The 18,578-nt window shown below is 44.3% G+C and overlaps 1 protein-coding gene and 1 non-coding gene across 3 annotated transcripts in view; both read left to right on the top strand.

The window, feature by feature from the left end:
* The first annotated feature begins 758 nt into the window (after positions 1-758).
* Positions 759-830, top strand: trnap-agg (transfer RNA proline (anticodon AGG)). Its single transcript has one exon. It is a non-coding gene; the product is annotated as a tRNA-Pro (tRNA).
* A 567-nt stretch (positions 831-1,397) lies between these two features.
* Positions 1,398-18,578, top strand: part of LOC139022591 (protein PTHB1-like) — a 135,350-nt gene continuing 118,169 nt past the window's right edge. The window contains exons 1-6 of one of the 2 annotated variants that reach the window (XM_070444000.1): positions 1,398-1,525; positions 2,782-2,897; positions 3,732-3,882; positions 5,845-5,909; positions 10,083-11,203; positions 11,276-15,380. In XM_070444000.1, the coding sequence (XP_070300101.1) occupies positions 2,786-2,897; positions 3,732-3,882; positions 5,845-5,909; positions 10,083-10,228 (474 nt within the window). In that variant the 5' untranslated portion in view covers positions 1,398-1,525; positions 2,782-2,785 and the 3' untranslated portion in view covers positions 10,229-11,203; positions 11,276-15,380. Of the gene's footprint in view, positions 1,526-2,781; positions 2,898-3,731; positions 3,883-5,844; positions 5,910-10,082; positions 11,204-11,275; positions 15,381-18,578 lie in introns of those variants that run through there. The other variant, XM_070443999.1, reaches the window with a different exon arrangement.

Below are 18,578 nucleotides of genomic sequence, written 5' to 3'. Positions count from 1 at the left end.
ACTTGCCTATTAAATAAAGGTAAAAAAAAAAAAAAATCAAGAAATTAAACAAAATTGTCAATGACAGTTGAGATAATAGTAGTAGCTAGTGGTGCTAAAGATTTTTATAAGTTAGTTATGGGGTATTACTGTTAGTGTAACCGACTTTATGAATGATATAGTGTAAAATAAAGTGCTACCAAAGAAGTCATTACACAGGAAAAGTAGCCTACTCAATAGGCAGTATATTACAAGAGAACACCACGGGGTAAAGCACCTTTGTCTGTGGATCAACGACATTCAATAAAACTAATAATTTGTTTAACTTGGCCTTTTATCCACACCCATTGACCTTTTTTTAATTTTGTGGTTCAAATTTTAACTCTACCTCAAGCTTGGAAATGCTTATTCCCCCCCTTAAGTTTCTCAGTTTTGTCTTGCACATGTTTGACGTTTTATATTTAAAATGTTAGCGTTTTAAACGTGCTGCTACACCTGCATGTTGCCTTTTCTTAACTTCGGATTTGTCTAAAGGACAGAGGGGAAAAAACTTGTGAATAAAACTTGTCAAATAACAGGTGTTTTCTGTTCAACTGTACGATCAAGGTTGTGTGGGGATTGTCGTTGAAAGCAAGATGTAATGCCAAAATGGACCTCTAGAGAGCGACAAAGTCCAATTAAATATGAAATTTCACTGCAGTTAATTACAAAAGACGCGTCTGCAAAATCCATATTTACGTGGCATACTTGTCCTGGGCTGTTTTCTTTTATATTCATCTGGCTCGTTGGTCTAGGGGTATGATTCTCGCTTAGGGTGCGAGAGGTCCCGGGTTCAAATCCCGGACGAGCCCGACTTTTTACTGAAATACGAAACTGAATGACTGACATTCATATTGTGATAACAGTGTAATAAAAACACTAACGTGTAAAACATTAAGGATCTACAAGAAATCACTGAGTTCCAATATGCACAAGGCAGATTATTGAGAATTTGGTTGCAAGTCTATGGTTATAATATAGCTTTCATTCCAAAGAATAAGATTGGATGTGTCATTCAATTGCTATATTATCCTCAAGTTTAAATGTCACATGCACAWGTACAGCGAAATTCCTTTCTTGCAAACTCAAAACCCAACAATGCAATAATGTAAAACTAGAAACAAAACACGAGAAATATGCATCAAACGTGTGTGTATATATATATGTATATATATATATAAGCAATTAACGGTCATTATAAAAAATGTTGAGTGACATTTTTAATGTGCAATCGCATGTGATTAGATTGAGATAATTTAACCTCCGTTTTTACCCTGAACGTCTGTAGTCTCGTGCACCAGACAAGAACGTCTGTGTAGAATAAAAACTCAGTTTCCCATAAATCTGTGAGTTTGTGCGTTTCTGATCATGCGCGCAAGTACTCGAGTCTATCGTTAGTGTCACTGCTATGACAACAGGGAGATGGCTTCAAGCAAGTTGATGAGGCACACGCAAAATGTGATTTTTATCTGAATTGCGAACCACAGACAGGCTCGTCTTGTTAGAGGTAAAAGAGGCACGTTTAGAATTTGCATATGTCGCTGGAATGTTGAAACTACACGCTTGTTAGCCTCCAAGACAGGCACAAGCACAGCCAGCGTTAATTAGTCAGCTAACGTTAACTAACTTAGCTCGAGGTGTTTCCTGGCTGGCTAGCTTGCTACCTCTTGCTTGTTACCTATAGAGAATCATGCACGTTGTCCAGTTTAGTTTGTTTTTGTTCTGTTTCTAACAATTGTTCAACACATGGACAATGCTTGCCCGCAACCCCTACTAACGTTAGCTAGCTAGTTTTATCAACAGATTATGCATGTTGATGTTGCTAGCTAGATACTAAGGTTAGATCTAGCTAGTTATGTGGAAATCATTCTATTCACCTCTAATGAAATGGAGTCGGAGCTCTGCTGATATGCATGGCACACCTGGATAATATTGAATTATGATGTGGTTGATTGCAGAATGTTGGCTGTGCTTTGCTGTCTGTCAAGTAGATGATAAGGGGCTGCTGGAAGGTCTTGGCCGTGATAGTCAAGTAGGCAGGTGGTATAAGGCTATAGGCATATATTCCACTTGTGTTATCTTTCAAAATCGAAATAATAGGGCTATCATTTTAATGGTTATATATGCTATTGGTGTGGGGGGGGGGGGAGAAGTGATTCTCTCTATGGATTAGCTGTCCATTCCACCTGCTCAGCAGTTGACGATGAGGAAATCTGCTTGGCCCATGCCCTGATACAATCCCTGATCATGTGACTCAACTGTGTAGTGTAACAGGGTTACGGTCAGTGTCACACAGACCACTGTCCAAACCTCCCTCTGGGTTCTGGAGTCAAAGAAACATCAGCATGTAGCCTAATATAGGTCTACTGTAAGGCGCTAATCCCCTGCAATAAAAGCAGATGATCAGTGAATTACCAGACACACACAYGCTAGCTTGATAAAGCACTACAAATCTAAGGCTGGCACCCATTACACCTAGAGTGAGTTAAAGTAGGCTTAGAAAGATCATGCCATATAGGAGACTAGGTGGAATACATGAAAGCYAACTCTTCCAATCGTTTCATCCTTCATTTGGTTCCAAGTGGGATAGACAAGCAGCAGGTATCAGCCATATTGCTTTCACCTGTCCATTATGTTGAGTGTCAGTCMCGTGTGGAAGACTGACAAGCAGTATTATGGTGTCCACTAGAGCGGCGATATGACCCTCAGTGTTTGTCTTTTTCTCTCTGTGTGTGTCTGTCTGTCTGTTTGTCTCCTCTGCAGTAGCATGTCTCTGTTCAAGGTGCGTGATTGGTGGGCCGCGGTGCTGGGCGAGGGGGAGGAGTTTGACCAGGGATGCCTGTGTGTCGGCGATGTGGACAACAGCGGCAGCRGACATGGTGAGAAGGTGTGGGGTCGTGGTGTGTCTGACYGCACTCTGCACTACAAAGACACTGTTCAMTAWTAGACCAAAAAATAAACAATGAGAGTGAAAGTGCCCCTGGTACCAAAGTCTTATTTACATGCACAAATCAGATTTGTTCATTGTCTGATTGACTTACTGATTGACCTGACTTCCTGGATCTTTATTACCATGTTTAAAACATACCATTTGCCCTCTCRATACAAAGCACATACACTGAGTGTACAAAACATTAAGAACACCTTCCTAATATTGAGTTGCACCCCCCTCTTTGCCCTCAGACCAGCCTCAATTCATCGGGCATGGACTCGACAAGGTGTCGAAAGCATTCCACTGGGATGCTGGCCCATGTTGAGTCCAATGCTTCCCAGAGTTGTCAAGATGACTGGTGGTCCTTTGGGTGGTGGACTATTCTTGATACACACAGGAAACTGTTGAGTGTGAAAAACCCAGCAGTGTTGCAGTTCTTGACACAAACCTGTGTGCCTGGCACCTACTACCATACCCTGTTCAAAGGCACTTAAATCTTTTGTCTTGCCCATTCACACATACACAATTCATGTCTCAATTGTGTCAAGGCTTAAAAATCCTTCTTTAAACTGTCTCCTCCCCTTCATCTACACTGATTTGAAGTGGATTTAACAAGTGACATCAAAAAGGGATCATAGCTTTCACCTGGATTCACCTGGTCAGTCTGTCATGGAAAGAACAGGTGTTCTTAATGWTTTGTACAACGAAGGGAGCAATATGAGACCATACCACAACGTCTAAGCTGAGGAAGTATACAGTGTGTATGTCCTCTCTCCTGTAGATAAGATAGTGGTGGGCAGCTACATGGGCATGCTGCGGGTCTTCTCCCCCCACCCTGCCAAGCCTGGAGAGCCCAGCCCGGCCCACAGCCAGCTACTGGTGGTGCAGCTCAGAGACCCCGTCATCCAGGTTGAAGTGGGCAAGTTTGTCTCGTAAGTACCAGGTCACACGCACCTTCTGCTCAAATAGTATGCTATACGCACCTGCTGCTCAAATAGTATGCTACACGCACCTGCTGCTCAAATAGTATGCTACACGCACCTGCTGCTCAGATAGTATGCTACACGCACCTGCTGCTCAAATAGTATGCTACACGCACCTGCTGCTCAGATAGTATGCTACACGCACCTGCCGCTCAAATAGTATGCTACACGCACCTGCTGCTCAAATAGTATGCTTATGATGCTATCACTGACTAAGCAATCCAGGCTGTATCACAACCGGCCGTGATTGGGAGTCCCATAGGGCGGCGCACAATTGGCCCAACGTCGTCCGGGTTTGGCTGGTCTAGGCCGTCATTGTAAATAAGAATATGTTCTTAACTGACGTGACTAGTTAAATAAAGGTCACTCAGTCATTGTGTTAATAATGCCCTTTCTCCTCCCCCTCTCTGGTATTCTGGCACTCAGAAGTGTGACCTGGAATTGCAGATCAAATGGGCAAACATGGCGTTAACTCAACATAGCCCTACTTACAATCTTAAAGTACCACGTCACGGATGGAACTCTCTACTCTCATTCTCCTACATCACTGCACCGAAGGACTTGAGTTGCACAGGAATGATGATGTCATGTGTTGGGAGACAATGGCTTTTCCTGTTGCTTCCCACCCAGTCCTAAACACACATTAGCTTCAAGGGCCAAGGGTTTTTCCTGATCACATGACCTTGCTGACCCTGTCGTGAACTTCTGACCCTGTACCACAAAGTCAAGAGGTATTTGCTGTCATGCCGTTCGGTTATCCACTGAGTATACATCAATGGAGTTCATGAACCTTTGGCATTGACTGCAACTTTGTTCTTGACTTAATCTGCTTCCAGTAAATCCTGACCACCATGTCATGAGTTCGGCTCTCTCCATGTGATTTATCATACTATATCAACCACCTAGTCTCAAACTTGGCTGGCTCCACTACTTTAGGCTAACCACCAAGTTACCAGCACATAGCTGGAGACACCCCAGGGTCCCATTTCAAGATGTTGTTAAAGGACATTTGTTCTCAAGCACTTTAACTTGCCAAATACAGGTTGAGTAAATACTCGAATATTTTGAACAAAAAAATGTCATGTGCTAGACTGAAACCGCCATTGCCCCCTCTGCTCTCCCCATGGCCAAAACTATTCAAGTAAGAGGAGAAAGAGGGGGATAGGAGGAGAAAGATGGAGAGAAAGGGAGGAATGGAATGGTGAGGGAGGACTGAAATGTTGGGATATGTCATCACGGTGGTCCATTCCTGGGTGCACAGGGACCTCCTGGAGAGACCGGCTTCCTGGAAAAACCGGGCATTTTCCAAAAGTTTCGCCCACAAAAGGGATGTATGAGTCAAAAGGATTCCTTCATCTGTTTGCTGACATTTTATGTTACTGTATGTTTTGGGGAAGCTGGTTTCGGTTAGAATTTTGAATGACCATTGAGTGTTCCCTAAACAGAGAAACACATTGTAAATTTTGTCTCTAGAGCAGTGGGGCGGGAGATGGTGAAATGTGTTCTCATCGACAGTGGGCGCTGTGGTTTTGAGTAAAGAAGAAATCACCCAGGCTTCATTTTTAGTTGTTTTTCCTCCGTAAACATTACAGCAGGGTTGACGACAGACGTGCTCCTCCGCAAAGCTGTAGAACACATGTTTAAACCATAGATTTACATCAAACAGATTTGTCACTTTTTCCTATGCATATTGTATTATATTTATCCGTTCACAACTTGTGCTTGAAGTAGCAGTTGCCCCCAGAATACAAATTTAGGGCCAGGTTTGACTACCCCCCAATCCTAACCTTTACCATTAGGATATACTTCATATCTATACTGATATACTCTTATGTCAGTATTGTCCTGTATGTTTTCATTGGCGATTTTGGGCATCTGTTCTTCGCAGTAATTGAATGAACTTCTCTGCAGGTGTTCAGATCTGCTTCATCTGGCTGTGCTGCACCCCAGAAAACTGTATGTGTACTCCGTCTCAAGTAATACCACACATTTCAACATTGGCTGTAATATGCATGCCACACCACATTGATTTAGTGGACTACTACAGACTGAAATATGTTCCGGGATTCATCTGATACCATTGAGGAGTTTATCACATTTAGCACATCGTCCCCACAGTGACTGTATGTACTGTACATATCCCAACCAAAAGTCATGGATTACAAGCAACATCCGCACTGAGCTAAAGGCCAGGGCTGCCGCTTTCAAGGAGCGGGACACTAATCCGGACACGTATAAGAAATCACGTTACGACCTCTGACGATCAATCAAACAAGCAATGCGTCAATACAGGACTAAGATCGAATCCTACTACGCCGGCTGTGATGCTCGTCGGATGTGGCAGTGCTTGCAAACTATCACGGATTACAAAGGGAAAACCCAACTGCGAGCTGCCCAGTGGCACGAGCCTACCAGACAAGCTAAATGCCTTCTATGCTCGCTTCGAGGCAAACAACACTGAACCATGCATAAGATCAGCAGCAGTTCTGGACAACTGTGTGATCTGGCACTCCGTAGCCGATGTGAGTAGGACCTTTAAACAGGTTACCATTCATAAGGCCGCGGGGTCAGACAGATTACCAGGACGCGTACGTAAAGCATGTGCTGACAAGCTGTCGGGTGTTTTCACTGACATTTTCAACCTTTCCCTGACCGAGTGTGTAATACCTACATGTTTCAAGCAGACCACCATAGTCCCTGTACCCAAGAATGCCAAGGTAACCTGTCTAAATGACTGTGTCCCCGTAGCAATCACATCTGTAGCCATGAAATGCTTGGAAAGGTCATGGCTCACATCAACACCATTATCCCAGAAACCCTAGACCCACTCCAATTTGCATACCACCCCAACAGATTCACAGATGACGCAATCTCTATTGCACTCCACACTGCCGTCTCCCACCTGGACAACAGGAACTCAGAGTTCAACACTATAGTGCCTTCCAAGCTCATCACTAAGCTCAGGACCCCGGGACTGAACATCTCCCTCTGCAACTGGATCCTGGACTTCCTAATTTGCCGTCCCCAACTGCTGAGGGTAGGCAACAACACATCYGCCACGCCTTCCCTCAACATGGGGCTCTTCAGATGTGCGTGCTTAGTCCCCTTCTGTACTCCCTGTTCACCCATGGCCACGCACAACTCCAACACCATTACGTTTGCTGACGACACGACGGTGGTAGGCCTGATAAACGACAGCGATGAAACCGCCTATAGAGAGGAGGTCAGTGACCTGGCAGTGTGGTGTCAGGACAACAACCTCTCCCTCAATGGCGGCAAGACAAAGGAGCTGATCTTGGACTATCGAACACAGTGGGCTGCGCACGTCCACTTCCACATCAATGGGACTGTAGTGGAGCGTGTCGAGRKCATTAAGTTCCTCGGTGTCCACAGGAATTAACATGGTCCAGACTAGAGGTCGACCGATTATGATTTTTCAACGCTGATACCGATACTGATTATTGGAGGACAAAAAAAAGCCGATACCGATTAATCGGCCAATTTCTTTTATATTTTTTATATATATTTTTTTWAATTTGTAATAATGACAGTTACAACAATACTGAATGAACACTTTTATTTTAACTTAATATAATACATCAATCAAATCAATTTAGCCTGAAATAAATAATGAAACATGTTCAATTTGGTTTAAATAATACAAAAACAAAGTGTTGGAGAAGAAAGTAAAAGTGCAATATGTGCCATGTAAAAAAGCTAACGTTTAAGTTCCTTGCTCAGAACATGAGAACATATGAAAGCTCCTTTTAACATGAGTCTTCAATATTCCCAGGTAAGAAGTTTTAGGTTGAGGTTATTATAGGACTATTTCTCTCTATACCATTTGTATTTCATATACCTTTGACTATTGGATGTTCTTATAGGCACTTTAGTATTGCCAGTGTAACAAGTATAGCTTCCGTCCCTCGCCTCGCCTCTACCTGGGCTCGAACCAGGAACACATCGACAACAGCCACCCACGAAGCATCGTTACCGATCGCTCCACAAAAGCCGTGGCCCTTGCAGAGCAAGGGGAACAACTACTCTAAGTCTCAGAGCGAGTGACGTTTGAAACGCTATTAGCGCGCACCCCGCTAACTAGCTAGCTATTTCACATCGGTTACACCAGCCTAATCTCGGGAGTTGATAGGCTTGAAGTCATAAACAGCGCAATGCTTAAAGCAAAAAAAATAAAAAATCCGGAAACTATCATTTCGAAAACAAAATGTTTATTCTTTCAGTGAAATACGGTACCGTTCCGAATTTTATCTAACGGGTGGCATCCATAAGTCTAAATATTGCTGTTACATTGCACAACCTTCAATGTTATGTCATAATTACGTAAAATTCTGGCAAATTAGTTCGCAACAAGCCAGGCGGCCMAAACTGTAGCATATACCCTGACTCTGCGTGCAATGAACCCAAGAGAAGTGACACAATTTCCCTAGTTTAATATTGCCTTCTAACAGGAATTTATTTTAACTAAATATGCAGGTTTAAAAATATATACTTCTGTGTATTGATTTTAAGAAAGGCATTGGTGTTTATGGTTAGGTACTTTCGTGCAACGATTATGCTTTTTTCGCAAATGAGCTTTTGTTAAATCATCCCCCATTTGGCGAAGTTAGCTATCTTTTTTAGGAAGAAATAGTCTTCACAGTTCGCAACGAGCCAGGCGGCCAAAACTGCTGCATATACCCTGACTCTGTTACACAGAACGCAAGAGAAGTGACACAATTTCCCTAGTTAAAAGAAATTCATGTTAGCAGGCAATATGAACTAAATATGCAGGTTTAAAAAATATATACTTGTGTATTGATTTTAAGAAAGGCGTTGATGTTTATGGTTAGGTACACATTGGTGCAACGACAGTGCTTATTTCGCGAATGCGCCTGTTAAATCACCCGTTTGGCGAAGTAGGCTGTGATTCAATGATTAATGAACAGGCACCGCATCGATTATATGCAACGCAGGACAAGCTAGATAAAGTAGTAATATCATCAACCATGTGTAGTTAACTAGTGATTGTTAAGATTGATTGTTTTTTAGAAGATACGTTTAATGCTAGCTAGCACCTTACCTTGGCTCCTTGCTGCACTCGCATAACAGGTAGTCAGCCTGCCACGCAGTCTCGTCGTGGAATGCAATGTAATCGGCCATGATCGGTGTCCAAAAATCCCGATTACCGATTTGTTATGAAAACTTGAAATCGGCCCTAATTAATCGGCCATTCCGATTAATCGGTTGACCTCTAGTCCAGACACACCAGCACAGTCGTGAAGAAGGCATGACAACTCCTCTTCACATCAGGTGGCTGTGAAGATTTGGCATGGGCCCTCAGATCCTCCAAAAGTTCTATTGCTACACCATTGAGAGCATCTTGACTGGCTGCATCACCGCCTGGTATAGCAACTGCTTGGCATCCGACCGTAAGACGCTACAGAGGTAGTGAGAACCACCCAGTACATCATTGGGGTCAAGCTCCTTGACATCCAAGACCTTCAGCCAACCAAGTCACAGACTGTTTGTTTTCTCTGCTACCTACTGCACTGCAAGCGGTACCGATGCACCAAGTCTGGAACCAACAGGACTCTGAACAGCTTCTTACCCCCCAAGCCATAACACTACTAAATAGTCCGTGTAGCTATTTGGTTAACTATCTGCATTACCCTCTTTGCACTAACTCTTTTGACTTATCACATATGCTGCTGCAACTTTTTACTATTTACCGTGTTGCCTACCCCCACCTATATGTACATATCTACCTCAAATAACTCGTACCCCTGCAAATTGTCTCGTTACTGGTACTCCGTGTACTGTATGTAGCCAAATTATCGTTACTCATTGTGTATTTATTCTTCGTGTTATTATTTTTTCTATATTTTTCTCTCTGCATTGTTGGGAAGGGCCCGTGAGTAAGCATTTCAATGTTAGTTTACACCTGTTGTTTATGAAGCATGTGACAAATTTGATTTGATTTTGATTTGATACTATGGCAGTTTGCTCCCATTCGTCTAGTTCTCTCTCTGCAGATTTAACCATAGGACATAGCAATGATATGTGACAATAAATATTAATATGGAGGGTCTCTCTCTCCCTCTATTTCTCTCTACCTCGCTTTACTGTCTCTCTCTCTTTCTCTACCGTAGGTACTGCTGGTAATGTGGAGCATGGGGTTCAGTACCAGCTCAAGCGGGTCTATGAGCACAACCTCCAGAGGACCGCCTGCAACATGACTGATGGAACCTTCGGAGGGGTCACGGATAACACATCACATGTAACAGATATGCATTGACAGTTTAGTCACAAACCACACACACTTTTTTCATTTTTKGGGGTTAATTCACTGCCCTTTCACTTCTAATGACCACAGAGCTATAAGTGTAGAATTTGATTCATTCTGTGTGGAGGGGAACCCTTGGCGTTCTGGTGCAGGTTTATTTGGATGGCAGTGACTGGATCAGTGTGTGCATGGGTGTGTGGATGCATGTGCACACGTGTGGGTGTATTTGTATGTGTAGTAAGTTAGGTTCTGTGTGTCCTTCAAAGGTTGTGTCAGGTCAACCACAGAAGCTCTTTTTTAGCCTGCCAGGAACACACTGCTGAAATCTGGACCAAGCCCCAGACAAGAGACAACAGGCAATTCATTAATGGGAGAGCACACTTATCCAAACACGTGCTCCCTGGAACACACACACACACACCTCAACAATATATCCCTTGTTCTATTATTGGCCTTCTCATGTCTAAAAGGACTTCAGTTTAACACTGGTTTGTGTGTGCACGTGTGTGTGAGGAGACTTGGAGCTGTGTTGGTTACTGTTATAGAGGACATGTTTAGGATGGGAGTTGTTGCTTTTCTTGGATGCTGCAGAGTTGAGGGCTTTCCCCTCCTTTTTTCCAAATACATATATTTCTCTTGAGGGATGATTTCTTCCCCCCATCCTCTCTCCCTCTCTCTCCCCTGGCATTCTAACATTCCTCATTAACCCCTGAACTCTTCTTCACCTTCCTTTGTTTCATAGACTTCCAGCGCTTTATGGACTCCTTCATTCATGCCAGTTTCCATTTGCGCAAACACACACAAACACACACTCCCATTCACTTCTCTCTCTCTCTCACATCCTTTCTCTATTAGATCAAATTTGATTTGTCACATGTGCCGAATACAGTGCTTACTCACAAGCCCTTAACCAACAATGCAGTTGTAAGAAAATCCCTAAAAAAGTAAGAATAACAAATAATTAAAGAGCAGCAGTAAATAACAATAGCAGGGCTTTGTACAGGGGCTACCGGTACAATGTGTCAACGTGCGGGGGGCACCGGTGTCGAGGTAATTGAGGTAATTATGTACATGTCGGTAGAGTTATTAAAGTGGCTATGCATAGATAATAACAGAGAGTAGCAGCAGCATGGGGGGGCAATGTAAATAATCTGGGTAGCCATTTGAATAGCTATTCAGGAGTCTTATGCCTTGTGGGTAGAAGCTGTTTAGAAGCCTCTTGGACCTAGACTTGGCTCTCCGGTACCGCTTGCCGTGCGGTAGCAGAGGAGAACAGTCTATGACTAGGGTGGCTGGAGTCTTTGACAATTTTTAGGGCCTTCCTCTGACACCGCCTGGTATAGATGTCCTGGATGGCAGGATGCTCGGCCCCAGTGATGTACTGGGCCGTACGCACTACCCTCTGTAGTGCCTTGCGGTCGGAAGCCGAGCAGTTGCCATACCAGGCTGTGATGCAATCTATCAGGATGCTCTCGATGGTGCAGCTGTAAAACCCATGCCAAATCTTTTCAGTCTCCAGAGGGGGAATAGGTTTTGTCTTCACGACTGTCTGGTGTGCTTGGACCATGTAGTTTGTTGGCGATGTGGATGCCAAGGAACTTGAAGCTCCACTACAGCCCTGTCAATGAGAAGGGGGGCGTGCTCAGTCCTCCTTTTCCTTTAGTCTACAATCATCTCCTTTGTCTTGATCACGTTGAGGGAGAGTTTGTTGTCTTTGCACCACACGGTCAGGTCTCTGACCTCCTCCCTATAGGCTCTCATTGTTGTCGGTGATCACTCTTTTGTGTCATCAACAAACTTAATAATGGTGTTGGAGTCATGCCTGGCCGTGCAGTCATGAGTGAACAGGGAGTACAGGAGGGGACTGAGCATGCACCCCTGAGGGGCCCCTGTGTTGAGGATCAGCGTGGCGGATGTGTTGTTACCTACCCTTACCACCTGGGGGTGGCCAGACAGGATGTCAAGGATCCAGTTGCAGAGGGAGTAGTGTTTAGTCCCAGGATCCTTAGCTTAGTGATGAGCTTTGAGGGCACTGAAAGTATTTCTCACATACAGTGGGGAGAACATTTGATTATTTGATACACTGCCGATTTTGCAGGTTTTCCTACTTACAAAGCATGTACTTAAAAATCATACAATGTGATTTTCTGGATTTTTGTTTTAGATTCCGTCTCTCACAGTTGAAGTGTACCTATGATAAAAATTGCAGACCTCTACATGCTTTGTAAGTAGGAAAACCTGCAAAATCGGCAGTGTATCAAATACTTGTTCTCCCCACTGTAGGTGTTCCTTTTGTCCAGGTGAGAGAGCGCAGTGTGGAGTGCAATAGAGATTGCATCATCTGTGGATCTGTTTGTGCGGTATGCAAATTGGAGCGGGTCTAGGGTTTCTGGGATAATGGTGTTGATGTGAGCCATGACCAGCCTTTCAAAGCATTTCATGGCTACAGACGTGAGTGCTACGGGTCGGTAGTCATTATGCAGGTTACCTTAGTGTTTTTGGGCACAGGGACTATGGTGGTCTGCTTGAAACATGTTGGTATTACACACTCAGACAGGGAGAGGTTGAAAATGTCAGTGAAGACACTTGCCAGTTGGTCAGCGCATGCTCGGAGTACACATCCCGGTAATCCGCCTGGCCCAGCGGCCATGTGAATGTTGACCTGTTTAAAGGTCTTACTCACATCAGCTGCGGAGAGGATGATCACACAGTCGTCTGGAACAGCTGATGATGCATGTTTCAGTGTCACTTGCCTCGAAGCGAGTATAGAAGTTATTTAGCTCGTGTCACTGGGCAGCTCTCGGCTGTGCTTCCCTTTGTAGTCTGTAATAGTTTGCAAGCCCTGCCACATCCGATGAGCGTCGTAGCCGGTGTAGTACAATTCAATCTTAGTCCTGTATTGACGCTTTGCCTGTTTGATGGTTCATCGGAGGGCATAGCAGGATTTCTTATAAGCTTCCGGGTTAGATTCCCTCTCCTTGAAAGCGGCAGCTCTACCCTTTAGCTCAGTGCGGATGTTGCCTGTAATCCATGGCTTCTGGTTGGGGTATGTACGTACAGTCACTGTGGAGACGACGTCCTCGATGCACTTATTGATAAAGCCAGTGACTGATGTGGTGTACTCCTCAATGCCATCGGAAGAATCCCGGAACATTTTCTGTTCTGTGCTAGCAAAACAGTCCTGTAGTTTAGCATCTGCTTCATCTGACCACTTTCATATAGTGGTCACTGGTGCTTCCTGCTTTAATTTTTTGCTTGTAAGCAGGAATCAGGAGGATAGAGTTATGGTAAGATTTGCCAAATGGAGGCCGAGGGAGAGCTTTGTACGCGTCTCTGTGTGTTGAGTGAAGGTGGTCTAGATTTTTTCCCCCTCAGGTTGCGCATTTAACATGCTGATAGAAATGAGGTAAAACTAATTTAAGTTTCCCTGCATTAAAGTCCCCGGCCACTAGGAGCGCTGCCTCTGGATGAGCGTTTTCCTGTTTGTTTATGGCGGAATACAGCTCATTGAGTGCGGTTTTAGTGCCAGCCTTGGTCTGTGGGGGTATGTACGAAAAATACAGATAGCTTATCATGAGATACTCTACCTCAGGCGAGCAAAACCCTGAGACTTCTTTAGATATCGTGCACCAGCTATCGTTTACAAATATGCATAGGCCCTCGCCCCGTGTCTTACCAGAGGCTGCTGTTCTGTCCTGCTGATGGAGTGTATAACCCGCCAGCTGTATGATCTTAATGTCGTYGTTCAGCCACGACTCGGTAAAACGTAAGATATTACAGGTTTTAATGTCCCGTTGGTAGGATATACGTGCTTTCAGTTCGTCCCATTTATTTTCCAGCGATTGAACGTTAGCTAGCAGAACGGAAGGCAAGGGCAGATTAGCCACTCGTCACCTGATCCTCACAAGGCACCCTGATCTCTTTCCGCGAAACCTACGTTTCCTTTTCCAGCAAATCACGGGGATCTAGGCCTGGTCGGTTGTCCGTAGTATTTCCCTCACGTCCGACTCATTGAAGAAAAACTCCTAGTCCAATTTGAGGTGAGTAATCCCAGTTCTGATGTCCAGAAGCTCTTTTCGGTCATAAGAGACGGTAGCAGCAGCTTTATGTACAAAACATTTATGTACGAACAATGCGAAAAAACTAACAAAATAGCACGGTTGGTGAAGAGCCAATAAGACGTTAGCCCTACCCTCCGGCGCCATCTTTTTTCTCTCTGTCCCTCCTCCCTTTCCATTTCTCTCCTTCTCTTTCTTACTCTCTGAGTCTCTCTCTCTCTCACACACACACACTGTCAGTATAGTCGTGTCCCTCTCCTGTCATTGTAGGGAGAGAGAGAGAGAGAGTGGATTACAATGAGGTTCCTATAAATAAGAGGACAAGAGGATCCTGCTCCAGGGTTACACTACCACACACCACCACCAGGGAGCAGCACAGCCTGTGGAATCAGCTCCTACACACCACCGTACACACTTGTCATCTGAGTGAGTGTATTCATCTGAAATGAGTGTGTTTAGGACCTTGCTCTAAATGTGAGCACCCATAATAGTTCCTGACCATGGAATGACTGTAGGCGCTGTAATAGCGGTGTTGTAGTAATACCGCCCTAATGGCTAGGCTGGGTTTGGGTCAGAATCKGGCCACACACACTCACAAACAGCGTAGGCCATTCTAAGCAGCATCTGGCCCACACTCCAGCCCAACTCCACCCAGAACCCAGGCCCAAAGAACCACTGCACTGCTCTGCTCTGTCCTGCCAGCCTCTGTGCTTTGTCCTTGGGCTCAACCTGTGTAACAGCATGTTCTATTAATGCTATTAGTATGGGCTGGTTTCCTCTGTATGTCTCTGCTAAGGGTAGACGTGCTGGAATAATGTTTTATAGAGCTAGAAGAGCGGTTTTTGATATATTTAGTATGGGCGTAGACCCACTCRCAAGCGTGAGAGAAGACACACACATACATGCACACGCACCATACGTGTGCATACACTCACACACACAGGGCGAGGTAATTGTGTGAGTGGCCTTGTCCTTCAGTGTTTTACTGACCTCCCACCCTGAGCCCAGTTCACCAAAGGGGGATGACCAGAATAGCTGGTGAAGCACACACACACATACACAATAATAAACACGTGTGGATCTGCTCTGCAGGTGGTACTCCCTGACCCCTCGTTGATGTGTGTGATTTTTAATAGCGTGTAGAGGCCTAATTATAGTTCTCTGCTCTCACAGCCACTCTGTGTTATGGCTCTTTGTGTGTGTGTGTGTGTGTGTACTCAGCCATCTCAGATTTTCTCTGCCATAAAACTCAGTGGGCCATTCCAAGCCCTCCACACACAAACGACAGACCTCAAAGCCGTGTCAAGGCTGCTTTGTTGAACAGGCTGCTCAAGGTCGGAGAGGTCGTTACATGGGACATATCAGAATTCGAGGCAAGGACGACGAAGATGAGCCAGAGGCAGGTTATCTCCAACCCAAACTAACCAAAGCACACCACGGTTCATGCCTAGACGGTCTTCACCACTTAACAATGAGCAATCTTAATTTTGAACAAATACTCGCCAGTCTGGATAATGATTTTTTAAGCTGCAAAGGACTCTTGTTGCTGTTGTCAGCGCTGAGGTGCATAACCACCTGTGTGCCACCATGCTGCCAACAAGTAATAAAACCCCATGGAACAACTAACATCATGCTCTTACCACTGACAAATCTCTCTCCAAGCCAAGCCTGTCGCGTTATCTATCATGTTTTTTAGAGCTGTGAAATCACTACTACGCCTGAACAGCAGTATCGTCTTCTCACCGATCCACGCCCGGAGTCCTAAGTCTCTCAATGTCTAATTTACCTCTCTGACTAGTTGCATTCATACTGATGATTATAACAAAAGATCCAGACTCTATACACTCCGCACATTACAAATGACTTGACCATTGGCCAGACAAGGCGCTCTCACAAGTTATCACAGCCTGATGACACACAATGCATTGTGGACACCTAAAATGCAGCAAACCATTAACGAGTAGAAACCTTAATGGAACCATCATGTATGTGTTAGACATGAAACTCTCTATGAGGCACTTGCTCATCAATGAAGCCGACGTATACAGAACAAACTTTTAGCCACCACCCCCGACGGCCTGTTAAAAGTGTCCCCTGCGAAACATGCAATGCTAGCAAAATGCTTGTAGTTCATAGCTCCAACAGTGCAGTAGTATCTAAAAAATTTCTCAACAATAAACAAATCTAAAGAAGTAAAAGAATGGAATTAAAAGAAATATACATAAAATTATGTAGGATGAGCAATGTCGGGAGTGACGGCATTGATGAAACTACAGTAGTAACTATAATACAGTATATACAGTATTGAGATGAGATAAATGCAGTGTAGTCTCGCGTCCCAGCTTTGCATGCAAACCGTAAAAATGTTACTGTCCGCTCGCGTTCAATCTGATGGCAGCGGGGTGGAACAGGCCCGTGGTTCGGGCATGGCTGAGCGTCTATTGAGGATCTTCTTGGCTTTCACTTGACAAAATTGGGTGCTGTAGGCAGTGTGCTCCCCGCTCGATCATTGGGCAGACCCGTACCACCCTCTGGAGAGCCCTCAGGGTTGCAGAGGCCGCGTAAATGCAGTTGCCAGTAGCTAGGCGGTGATAAACAAAAACCAAACAGGATGCTCTTAAGTATTACATTTTACATAATTACAGTCAATTGGCAGACGCTCTTACATCCAAGAGCCAGAGCTATACACAAGTGGAAAAGAACATCATAACATATTCATCACTGGTCACCCGTAGGGAAAATTGAACCCACAACCCTGGACGTTGAAGCGCCATGCATCTACCAACTGAAAGCCCATCACGGACCTATTGCACCATCTGAATAAAAAGTTTGTGAGGGTTGCTTAGGGGCCAAGCGAATTTCTTCAGCCCTCCAATAAAAAAAGGAATTGAATAGATTCCACACTGTTATGTTTGCCTTCTTCAACCAAAACTGTACTGTGTGAGGTGACCATTTCAGATATGTCAGATGATAGTGAACGCCCAAGGAACTTGAAGCTTTCCACCTTCACCAGTAAGGTCCCAGTCGCAGTGGATAGGGGCGTGCCTCCGCATAACTGCTGTATATCTGAAAAATCCCCGAATCAGCTACCTATTGTATTTTGTTGATGAAATTAGAGGGAGATAGGATTATTTCTACTAAGGGCACCACTCAGCCAGGGGCTAACTCACCTCACTCCTAAGCTAGCGTGTCTCGGCAATTTTTAGGAAAATACAGGTAACCTACATAAACTTAAGGTAGTGATCAATCTGCAAACTTGATGATTGGAGTTTAAGAGAGGAACGTAACAAGATAAAGGATCAAATGCAGTCAATGGGTGAAAACAGGCAGGGTACAGAGAGGAGCTAGAGACACGGCACATTATCTGGAAAAGGCCCCTGCTGTGACAGGCATTCAGCAAAGTGAGAGTGATTGGGTTTATCCTACCATTCAACAATCAATGAGGAGGACCTCATAGGAAGTCCAGGACCAGTTTGCACAGGGCGACGGCGTTCAGAAATCCAGGGCCCCCAAAACGTCGAAATTGATAAAAGATTGGAGGTCAACTATGGCTGTTGAAAACAGCTGGAAAAGCTATAGTAACAATGAAACAAACCATTCTGATGTTAGAGTATTTCCTCCTTGTCACAGATTGCCGAGATAGGGACTATAGAATAGCAGAAAAATGCAAAAAAAAATGGCGATGAACAAAAAATTGTCTATCGAAATCTATTACTGGGCAGTAAAGAAAAAAACTGGGAAAATGAATGATGGTACTAGACCAAAAACTATCAATTAATAAAAGGTAGGTAGATGTGATATGATCCTTAACTAGCCTCACAAAAGCACTTCATAACAATATGACAGAAGTGAGGTGCATACGGTAAGACAGAATAGTCATTAAAATAATAGACTCAATTACCTTTTGCATATTCTTAAGGAAATTACAGCGAAAGAACAACGGTGGGACATCTTGAAAAGCAAAGTAAGGGAACAGCAGAAACTGTATTGGGAGAAGATCTGAAGTAAATGTCCATAAAATAAAAAACACTCCAGCCAACTGGTCTGCCGCATGCCTCTGAGGCAACGCGGCTAGGACATGCCGTCTGGGCCAAAGAGCAGCATTTGCAAGAAAGTTTTAACATACCTAAAAAACAGTCCCTCACTCAGCATTCGGCCAAACAGAGAATGAGAGCCCACAGGTCCTTTGAGGAGCGAAAGCCGCCATGTCGTGCACGGCGTTGTCTACAAAGCGGGACTAAAAGAAGAAATGTTAATTAGCTTGTGCTAAGAGCAAAGACGTTCAGGTGTCCGCAGGAACGTGG

This window comes from Salvelinus sp. IW2-2015, linkage group LG6.1 (assembly GCF_002910315.2).
Source record: "Salvelinus sp. IW2-2015 linkage group LG6.1, ASM291031v2, whole genome shotgun sequence".
Lineage (NCBI taxonomy): Eukaryota > Metazoa > Chordata > Actinopteri > Salmoniformes > Salmonidae > Salvelinus > Salvelinus sp. IW2-2015.
The sequence above is the reverse complement of the archived record's forward strand: the minus strand, read 5'-3'. Positions and strand labels throughout refer to the sequence as shown.